General features: G+C 44.6%; 1 protein-coding gene across 1 annotated transcript in view; it reads left to right on the top strand.

The window, feature by feature from the left end:
* The first annotated feature begins 262 nt into the window (after nucleotides 1-262).
* tes (testis derived transcript (3 LIM domains)) overlaps nucleotides 263-11,233 on the top strand; it is an 18,637-nt gene continuing 7,666 nt past the window's right edge. The window contains exons 1-3 of the mRNA XM_037683215.1: nucleotides 263-414; nucleotides 4,715-4,800; nucleotides 9,586-10,054. Of these exons, the coding sequence (XP_037539143.1) occupies nucleotides 388-414; nucleotides 4,715-4,800; nucleotides 9,586-10,054 (582 nt within the window). The 5' untranslated portion in view covers nucleotides 263-387. The remainder of the gene's footprint in view (nucleotides 415-4,714; nucleotides 4,801-9,585; nucleotides 10,055-11,233) is intronic.

Genomic DNA, 11,233 nt, shown 5'->3' with positions numbered 1-11,233 from the left:
ATCAATACCTGTATAAATCAATACATCAATACCTGTATAAATCAATAAATTTACTGATAATTTTTATTGATCAGTCAGTAAAAAACAGGCGTAAAGAACAAAAGAGATTAAATGTGACATGAAAAAACTGGGGCGAGCGTCCCGACTTGACGCATGCGCATTAGTAACTGTACAAAGTTCTGGGCGTGAAGTGATTTATTTTGAAAGGTCTAACCGGAAGCTTGTTAAACTTGCAGGAGCAGAGGAGTGGAGGAGCAGAGGAGGAGGAGCAGAGGAGCGGAGGAGGAGGAGCGGAGTGTTATCTGGTCTTTGTCCGTGGGAGTTCTTGTACTTGTTGTTTTTGCAGCAGTTCCAGTAAAATCTCGCGGAGCGAGCAGAGACTTGAGGATGGACATCGAGAAGGAGGTGAAGAAGGTGAGTGAAGGTTCCTGCTCGGTGTCGGAACATGGAGCAGGTGGAGAAGACAACACCCCGCTCGGTTCCGTAAACGATTGAAGCAGAACTTCCTGCCAGGTTTCAGTCCGGAGGCTCGTGCTCCTGTCAAGGTTTTATTGTGAAGGGCCTCCTCCAGCTGGAGCTAACAGGAAGTAAAACAAGAACAAGTCTTCGCTCCAGATGTGTTGAAGTTCATGAAGAGCTTTTTGTGACACAAAAGTTTGAGTGATCAAAGTGACCGAGTGCAAATCCTGGCAACATGTGGCTCGTGGGCCGGAAGTGGCCCTGAAAGCAAATAAATCCGGCCCTTGATGTTTTCAAACAAAAACAACATTTAAAGTGCCGGCGACATGAACTTTTATAAATAAATTAAACGCACTGAACCTCAGGTAATCAGCACATTTCACTGGGTCTTTATTTATTGAACTAAGTGAAGATGAAACAGAAACTGCTCCAGGGTCCAGCAGCTTGTAGGACCTCCATCTTTCTCTGGTGGTTTTCAGTCTCTCGTGGTTGTGGAGGAATTCTGTCCCGTTCTTCTTCCCAGCGTTGCTTTACTTCTTTGAGATTTGCAGTTTCTGCTTCCAAGTTACAGCACAGCGTTTCACTCAGGTTGTTGTCCAAGCAACTTGACTCATCTCCTGTTGGGAAATGAAAATTGTGAAACCCCGACACAGATCGTACTGATAATCTGGCCAACACCCCCTTGCTTGCATTCATCAGCTCTTTTGCATCCAAGGATTTTCTTTCACTTCATGGTTGATGGTTTTGGTTTGGCTCCGTTCAGTTTTATGTGGTGAAACGCATCGGGACCTGCGTCGAGCCGAACCTTGACGAGGTTTTTGTCCAGGCCTGCAGAGCTTCAGCAGCAGCGGAGACAAGCTGCTGGACTCGAACTCTGTATCTGGCAGCAGATATTTAGCATCAGTCACTACAGCTTTATTAAAGACGTCTTTGTGTCACTGTTTCCAGCAATAATAAGCATGAAGCAGGATTTGGTTTAAACTGTTAAATGTTGTAATTAATAAATTGATTGCGGCTCATTCTGACTTCACTGATGAATTATTGGGGCTCCTGAAGGCAGCACCCTCTTATTATCCACCCGAGAAGGGTCCTGCTCTTCTATCGACTTTAATGTGGCCTGAACCACAATGTCTCTGAACAAAACACTGATTAACTTTTGGAGCCATTTTGTTCAAGATGGCTGCCACAGCTACCTCAGAAAACTCTAAGTTGACTATAACTCAGTCATTCTTTCAGATACTGAACTGAAATTGGGTTTGGTCGTAGCTGAGAGCGACTTGTTTGAAATTCCTGATGCAAATAAAAAGATCAAAGATGGCCGCCTTAGCTAAAAGGGGAAAAATAGCTTCTAAGCTCATTTGAAATGGATGTAACTCAAAGGTTTTTAGGGCTATTGATCTGAAATTTGGTGTATTGGTAGTCGAGAAGAATCCCTAATAGACTGACTGCAAATCAGAATTTCAAAAAGGCCTAAGCTAAAAAGGAAAACTATTATAAATCAGATATTTGTAGATATTAATGTGACATTTGGTGTGGTGGCAGCTGAGAGCAGTGCCCAATACTGAATTCAAATCAAAAACCCAAGATGGCCGCCATAGCTTGTAATAAGGGAGTGTAATAATGGGGGAGTGGTGGCGCAGAGGTTAGAGAGGTGGGCTTGTGATCCGAAGATCGCCGGTTCACGCCCCGGCCCCGACAACATCAAAATTGTGGGTGGGGTAGGTGAAACACCCACACTTGCCCCCACCCTCATTCGCCCCACTCTGGGCCCATGAGCAAGGCCCTTAACCCCCACCATGTGCTCCCTAAACAGGTCTCTCTTGAAAATGAGTTCTCGTGGCTCAATGAGACTAACCTGTATAAATAAAGGCTAAATGAAAAAAAAAAAATAGCTTGTAATAATAGAAATATGGTCTAAGAGCGAAGTCCAACACACGCTGCCGTCAATCACCATTTTAAAATGGTCACGATGTGACGAAGAATAAATGTATTTATTTTAGTGTGCAGCTTGTTCCACTGGTCCACCCTTCATGAGCTGCTGCTTACTGCAGCCTGGTGACCCACTCAGACCGGTTCTGATTTTGAATCTCCGCAGAGTTTAGTCAGAGTTCAGAGGTCACCGTAGCCGTCGAGGCTCAAACCAGCTGCGTGTTTCAGAGGGACGCACGTCTTTGGACTGTGGCTGCCAAAGACCAGAGGAGCAGCAGAGGCTGCCACAGTTCAACTTCTGCTGCTCCTCTGACACATTTCATCATCAATCTATCGTCGGCCACTTCCATACAACAAGACAAAACAAACGGTTTTTAATTGAATTTGAATGAGACTGAAACTTCTCTGCTCTCAAGCGGGTCGAGGTCTTAAAGGACCGCGCTGCTGTTCCCTGGCTGGGCAGCACAAAGGTGCACCAGGGGTGGGCTGGCTTCAACCGTCATGGTCCACGTCCTGACCTCAAGTGTTCTGTGAAAACTCACTGGGTGAACATTACTGGTAATTAACATTTGGCCTGAACCCAGTCCATGATGGTCTGTAGAGCTAATCAACATTAATCAGCACAAAGGTGGCTAAAACCCAGTGATGCTACAGGTACGGAGATAATTTTGGAGTGGTAGTAGCTGAGAATCGTCCCAACACGTCCTGAGCGCCAACGCATCACGAGGATCTCAACGTCTCCATCCCTTTTCATCTTCGTTTAAGCCGTGGCATGAAGGGCGACATCAGCTGCTCTTCTCACATACGATCAGCTGACACTGGTTATTCATTCAGGTCCGTTAAAACATCGTTTTAAATGCACTTCGCTTTATTATAAAGATTTCTGATGTGGTGATGGAGAAGAGTTGTTCTTAAAATGCCTGATTCCCAGAAACTATTCCACTTTACTGTTTGTTTGCCAATTTAACTAGTGGTTTATTTATTTCTTTTTTTGGGGGGGGTGCTGCCTGCAACACAGACGTCAGAGGAGCTCATTATCTGCATCTCTTGCACTTGAATGATCTCGTTTGCTGCAGAGTGTTTCTGAGAGGACGTGAGAAGCTACAGCAGCTAAAGGAGAACACTGTTCCCAGCAGTTCTGGCTGCGCCGAGTCGTTCGGGTCATGAACGTGTTGTCCACAGTGGGGGTGTCTGCTGGGACCACCGGGTCCAGCCCTGTCAAGCACTCGACCATATATGGTCACAAACTGCACGGTGGCTTCAGGTGGACGTGAGCGTTGCTTCACACAGGACGTGTGGAAAACAAAGGGCTCTAACTTTCTCCAACTTCATCTTCAAGCGTTTCATTTAGAAATCTTTGTAAATTAACTTTGAAGTGAAGAAAAACTGTTCTGCTTAGATCACAGCCCATCTGGACCACATGAGAGGCGTGTTCTGGATCTGTGAGAACATTCATCACTTGTGCACATCTTGGCTTGTGTAATCTGTTTCCTGTTTGTGTGTTACACAACGAGTCCTTTCTATCGGACTCACTTGTTTCGTGCTGGTGCAGATTCCCATCATCGAGGTCAATCACAACAAGTTGAAGAAGAACTAGACTAAAGGGTTCTGGGTGTCGAGCTCTTGACTTATTGGGGCCTCATCATCAGCAGTGAGGGTGTTGCTTCGGTCAGTTTTGGTGAACAAAGAGTTGAGCTGAAAGTCAAAGCTCTGGATTTACTGGTCTGTCTATGAACCAACCCTCACCTGTGGTCATGAGGTTTGGATCAGGACTGAAAGAACCAGGCAGGTGAACCTGCGACTTTCCGATCACAAGCCCATCTTCTAACCACTGCGCCACCGCTCCCCCAGGAGTAGGAGAACTTCTTAAAGGAAAAACTAACAGGTCTGTGAGAGCCAGAATTGTTGCTGGTTGGTCAGATACTTGTTTCAGGCAATAAAATACAAATTAATTATTTAAAAACCATACAATGCGATCTTCTGGAGTTTGGTCTTGGATTCTGTCTCACAGTTGAAGTATAGCTACAGTCAAACTTGCAGACCTCTCCATTCTTTGTAGGTGAGAACTTGCAGAATCGGCATCAAATCCTTCTTTTGCCCCTGAATCCCCCACAGTGAGCCACTTGTGGCATCTTTCAGTTTAATTATTTTCTCCTTGCTCTTTAACAGTCTGTACATCAGTATTGTGTCGGCTTAAATGACTTTAAGTTCTAAATTACTATTGTTCTTTACAGAATAAAGTTGATGGATGTTGAGTCATGAGCAGCACTCATCGTTTCATCAAAGTTTTCTAGTAACTAATCTGTTTGTGCGTTTTCTTTTGCAGATGACCCTCGGCCATGAGTTCGGTTCTGGAGCGGCTTGTCTGAAGTGCAAGGACAAGTGCGAGGGATTTGAGCTGCATTTCTGGAGGTTTGCACTCTTCCTTCATTAAGCAGTTCATTGTTGTAATATCACCATAGAAACACTTGTAAATATTTATATGCAGACTTTTCTGTGCAAGGACCAAAGGAATAATTTGGAAATGACTCAGAAGAATCAGCTGCCTGAAGAAAAAGATTTGGGATCATGTCCAGCACCAAATCATAGAACAAAGTAACTTTATTTATGGTTAATAAATCAGGAGGTTGTAGAGGAAACACGTGCGTTATTCGTCGTAGCCTTCTTGAAACAACAACGGTTCATGGAAAGCGTCGTTCTTCGACTCGGTCTCTTTCCTCTTCAGTACAACTGGTAGCAGCACGAGTCAGCGGCCTTACTGGACCCTGCAGCTCTGGAAGTGATGGTGGTGATGGTGACACTTTAAACCAACTCAGTGTTGGCGCGTCAGGCAACAAGTGTGAACATTGAACTTTCAGGGTGAATTATTTCTTGATGGTAACTGTAACCGTGTTTTCAGCTGAGCTGTCGGCTCCGAGTCTCAGGGATATTCTGGCCAGTTTGAAATGGGATTAAAAAGTCTTCTTCCTTAGTTTCATTCTGGTTTTGTCTTTTAATAACTAATGTTTCACGAGGCTGTCACACAGTGACTTATAGCATCAGTGCGTGAAAGGAATGCCCGACACGCTGACATGAGTCACATCAGTTTGGTGTAAGTTTAAATTACCTGCACGATTATATGCAATCAGCCAAAAATGTTCTGTTCTTTCAGCGTACGCCGACATTTAGCTGATAAGTTAGGCATAAGTTACAGGTATGTGACGGGTAGTTTATGCATAACATGTAACACAGGTTACATGCAAGTTGGCGGTAACATGGGCGGCTGTGTCTGAGTGGTTAGAGCAGTCGTCCTCCAATGCAAGAGTTTGGGGTTCAGTTCCACCAGCTGTCACATGTTGAAGTGTCCCTGAGCAAGACACTGAACCCCTCATAGCCTCTGATGTGTGTCCCATCAGTGTATGAATGTGATCTAAATCACTGATTAGTCTTTGTACAGATCTAGTATAGAGCTGTATGAATGGGTGAATGAGGCACAGATTGTTGTAAAAAGCTTTGAGTGTCTTGTCTACAGCCCCAAATCCCAAATGAGTTGAAAAGGAGGCGCCATGGATGTATTTCCATCTACCTGGAGGCAGTGCTCGAGTGACTGACTTGACTGCCGAGATCTTGGAGGTAGCGGGAAACATGGCTCGTGACAGCGGGAGGGCCGAGGTTGCACCCTGGCACCTGCAGTTAAGTCTGCGGTGACGAAGGGCTTGTCAGGCTGCTGGGGGAAATGACCGTTCCTCAGGGAGTAGTTCTGCCCAGTATTCAGGCAGTCCTGTTGTCCAAGAGGACCGAGAGGTCTGCTGGGTCTGGGTGGACGGATCGACATCTGCAGCCAGTTTTTTGGATCCGCTGTGGGACGGACTGCTACAAGACGTCCTTCCTGCCCACAGCCATCAGCATCTATAACAACTCTAATGAAACCAGGATGATGAGCTACAACAACACTTCATTTCCCTTTGGGATTAATAAAGTATTTTTGAATTGAATTGAATTGATCAGTTAGAAAGGAGGTGTATAGGAACAGTTTACTGTATTTACCATTTAAGTTACTCGTAAGTTGACATACGTTGAAAACCAGCTGGGTCATTGTGCAGCATACACAACTTACTGTGTAACTTTTGGAGACCGTCTGGAAAGACATCCACCTGAAAGGGTCTCGCTCGTCTATCAACTTTAATGTGGCCTGAACCTCAACGTGTTCCCCACAAATGTTATGTCAGAACGACCGGCTCGGCACCGTGATGTGTGCTCTTACTTTTATTGGTGTTTTAAGTTGCCATGGCGACATAATTAACAAGCAAGGACACCATTTTTCTCATTCAGAATGCACGGGGGAACTTTTAACAGTCTTTAAATGCAACAGTGAGGTCACATGACCTAGAGGGGAGAGATCTCTGAACAGAACACTGATAATTTTTGGAGCCATTTTGGTTCAAGATGGCTGCCACAGCTACCTCAGCAAACTCTGAACTGACTATAACTCCATCATTCTTTGAGATATTGAGCTGAAACTTGGGGTGGTGGTAGCTCAGGTCGTCTCCCAACACGTTGTACTGTAAAAACTTGGTTTTTAAATGGCCGCCACATGGCAGCCCCGTCAAAGTTTCTTCAGCAACTTTCTAGTTTCTAACATATGAGCAACTTCTAATGCAACTAACATATATATGCACAAGTTCACACAGCGTATTGTAACATCTGCACCTTGAAGGGTTAATGCTTCAGGTTCCCAAGGAACTTGTTATCAACACACTATGTGCACGATCAAATGTGGCTTCCATTTGATTTTGATTTTATTCCATCTTCTGCGAATGTTAACGTGTTGGCAAAGTTTCCATTTGTCCAACTCCATTAAGATTAAAACGTTCTAGAGTGACACGGCCCTTAGGTCAAAAAACCAATATCTGACAAAGATGACGTGAGTTAACACAAAGAGCAGCTTTTCAATCACAGTTTTATTGAAGAAACAAATCTATCCAAACCAACGTTTGTGTGAAAACTAAACTAAATCATGAACCACCTTTAACAGCCACACCTGATGACGGCCGAGCTGCAGAATCAGGAAATCACTTCAACTGATCTATGAAGAAAACACTAAGGACCAGTGAACCTCCCAGAAGAGGCCGGCTGACTAAAATTACTCCAGAGTTCATTGACGACTCATCAAGGAGGTCCCAAAAGGACCCAGAACCTCTAACGCCCTGCAGGCCTCATTTGTCTCAGTCATTTTTCATAACTCGTCAATAAGACAGAAACAAAGGACCAAAATGGCGTCCATAGGAGAGCCCAAGTGAAGAACTGCTGCTGACCCAATAACAAACCTCACAGTGGTCCAGAAATCATCTTGATGTGGAATAATGACACAAAAACTGAACTTTGTGGAAGGTTTTAGTCTCCTTACATAGAACTAAAAGAACATGATGTTGACCGTCAAACACGGTGGTGGTAGTGGCATGGTTTGGGTCTGCTTTACTTCTGGATGTCCTGCTGTAGTTCATAGCACCATGAACTCTGCTCTTTGCTAGAAAGTCCAGAAGACGAATGTCCGGACTTCAGTTCCACATGTGGTTCTGGAGCAGATCGATGAGCCGAAGTGCAGCAGCAACGATTCTTCACAGCCGGGAGAAAGACTCGCTGCCTTCATCTAAAACTGGCAACGACTCTTTCACGTCTGCAGTTTGTGCTACAAAGGTGGCACAGCCAGGTGTTGGGGGCTGTTGCATTCTTTTTACTAAGTTCCAGGTAATAAATATTATAACAGAGAGACAAGTGGAGTTACGTTCGTGTTTCCTTCAGTGGTAAAGGATCCGTCCTTTTTCATTCCTCGTTCTGTCTGAAGTCCAACATGTTCAGGCTGAAGCTTGAAGTCAGGAATGATGTCAGGATCGAGCCGTAAACCTGCAGGAGGCTGTGCCGAGGCTTGTTGGAAGGGCTCAGACCTATAATGGCACTACTGTTGGAGAGGAGCGAGTCGGAGCGACTGCGTTCAGCAGAAGAACCACGAGACACGAGTGTTTGTTTAAAAACACTAAACTGAAAAGCATTTAACAGTAAAGCATTTAACAGTAAAGCATTTAACAGTAAAGCATTTAACATTAAATCATTTAACATTAAAGCATTTAACATTAAAGCATTTAACATTAAAGCATTTAACATTAAATCATTTAACATTAAATCATTTAACATTAAATCATTTAACATTAAATCATTTAACAGTAAATCATTTAACAGTAAATCATTTAACAGTAAAGCATTTAACATTAAAGCATTTAACATTAAAGCATTTAACATTAAAGCATTTAACATTAAATCATTTAACATTAAATCATTTAACATTAAAACATTTAACATTAAATCATTTAACAGCAGAGACCTGTTCATGTTCCAAGGCAACATGGTCTACTTTACTATTTAATAAGAAGTGGAAACAAAGACCTTTTTCTTCACTAAATGTTCGTCTTCAACAAGAAAGTTTGTGGAGAAACTTTGACGGGAGCCACGTGGCGTCTATTTAAAAACATGTTTTTACAGGTCTGCGTGTTGGGGTTCGCTCTCGGCTGCCATCAAACCAAATTATGGCAAAAAATCAACAAGTTAGTCATTTTTTCTTGTAATTCATGGCGGCCATCTTGGATTTTTGATTTGGAATCAGCTCGTGATGGGAACGTTCTCCGCTTCGATCAAACCAAGTTTCGGCTCAACATCTCAAAGAATGACAGAGTCATAGTCAGTTTAGATTTTTCTGTGGTAGCTATGGCAGCCATCTTGAATCAAAATGGCTCCAAAAATGATTCAGTGTTTTGTTCAGAGACCTCCTCCCTTTAGGTCATGTGACCTCACTGTTGCATTTATAGGCTGCTGAAAGTTCAATCATGCATTTTGAATGAGAAAAAGTTTGCAAATCACGTCGCCATGGTAACTCGAATCGTTAATAGAAGTCGCAGCGTGCGTCACGAGGCCGAGCCGGTCGTTTTGATGTAACATGGGGGGGGGGACACGTTGAGGTCCGGGCCACATTAAAGTTGATGGAAGAGCAGGACCCTTTGTATGATGGTGATGATGATGATGATGTGCGTCTGCCTTCAGGCCCCAACAAAGATTTAGTTTCTTCACTAATTGATCTTGTTGCTTTTTAAGAGTTCGTGTCTTTTGGACGTAAGAAGCTGTGACTGAGCCATTCAGTTAAAATGTCCCTGTTGCTTTTTTGTGCAGAAAAATTTGTCGGAACTGCAAGTGTGGCCTTGCAGAACATGACGTGGCGATGATTTCTGAAGAGAACAAGAAGGTTGGGAAGCTGTTTGAAGACACCAAGTACACGGGCCTCATCGCCAAACTGAAAACGGACGGCATCCCTGGATCCCAGGGCAACATGGTGACCATCACCCTGCCCAGCCCCGCCACCGCTTACACGGTTGCTCCCTGCGCCTCGTCTACTGTTGTGCCCCCCCCTGCCACAGCAGGTTCTGTCCAACCTGCAGGAGCCTCTATAGGTTCAGCTTCTGTTAGTCCCAAGGTGCAGGGTCAGGGTCAGCCTGCATCTGCTGCCATCACTCCTGTCAGGGCTGACAAGATCCCAGTCCATACTGGGGCCACAGCAGCCAGTCTGGTTCCAGTCTCCAAAGATGTGCCGATGAAAACCATCACCTACGAGTGGGCACCTCCAGTTCCCAACAAGTATCTGGTAAGAGTTCATGCCAGTGATAAAAAATACCACTTCTTTCTTGGTTTCCAACAACACGAAGGACCCGATCCAGAAAATGTTGAAACTGTTCAGCTCAGCAGGAAAACTTGAATGTGCAGCTGGATGTTGTTCTCTGTGACGGAGTGGAGGGGCCGTGAAAATACAGTTTGTATCTTGTGAGCTGGATACGTTGAAAATGATCCAGGCATCGACTTCCAGTTCAGCGTGTGGCTGCATCCAGGCGTAAGAAAAGGTCCCTGTGGAAAACCGGTTGCCTTGTCAAAATCCAAGATGGCCACCACCACACACGTATGTAAACCGGCGACCCCGGTCATTTGACAGAACTATGCCTTCTAGTTTTATGTTGCTTACAAGTATAGTTTTGTCAAATAACCGTATCCCCCGTCATCTGACCTGGAGATCTTCTCTTCTTCTCCCCGGGGCAGAAGTTGTATGAATTCTGTTTTAGTGAGAGAACGTGATTCTGGACCGGTTATTTCTGACCTTGGTCCACTTGTTGTGAAACTGCTCGTTCTGCTCACACACTCTGTGTCCTTGGAGACTTAACCCGTTGTCCAAGGAGGACTTTATCGGTCCGTCACTCTGTGCTGCTTCAGACAAACTATAAATAAAACACCTCCCTGTGTTCTCCTCCACAGAGTAACTCCTCCACAGAGTAACTCCTCCACAGAGTAACTCCTCCACAGTGTAACTCCTGCACAGAGTAACTCCTGCACAGAGTAACTCCTGCACAGAGTAACTCATGCACAGAGTAACTCCTCCACAGAGTAACTCCTGCACAGAGTAACTCCTCCACAGAGTAACTCCTCCACAGAGTAACTCCTGCACAGAGTAACTCCTCCACAGAGTAACTCCTCCACAGAGTAACTCCTCCACAGAGTAACTCCTCCACAGTGTAACTCATCCACAGAGTAACTCCTCCACAGTGTAACTCATCCACAGAGTAACTCCTGCACAGAGTAACTCATGCACAGAGTAACTCCTCCACAGAGTAACTCCTCCACATAGTAACTCCTGCACAGAGTAACTCCTGCACAGAGTAACTCCTGCACAGAGTAACTCATCCACAGAGTAACTCCTGCACAGAGTAACTCCTGCACAGAGTAACTCATCCACAGAGTAACTCCTGCACAGAGTAACTCCTCCACAGAGTAACTC

This window comes from Nematolebias whitei, chromosome 10 (assembly GCF_014905685.2).
Source record: "Nematolebias whitei isolate Nwh7 chromosome 10, NemWhi1, whole genome shotgun sequence".
NCBI lineage: Eukaryota > Metazoa > Chordata > Actinopteri > Cyprinodontiformes > Rivulidae > Nematolebias > Nematolebias whitei.
Note: the sequence above shows the minus strand (reverse complement) of the source record. Positions and strands in the feature narration are given on the sequence as shown.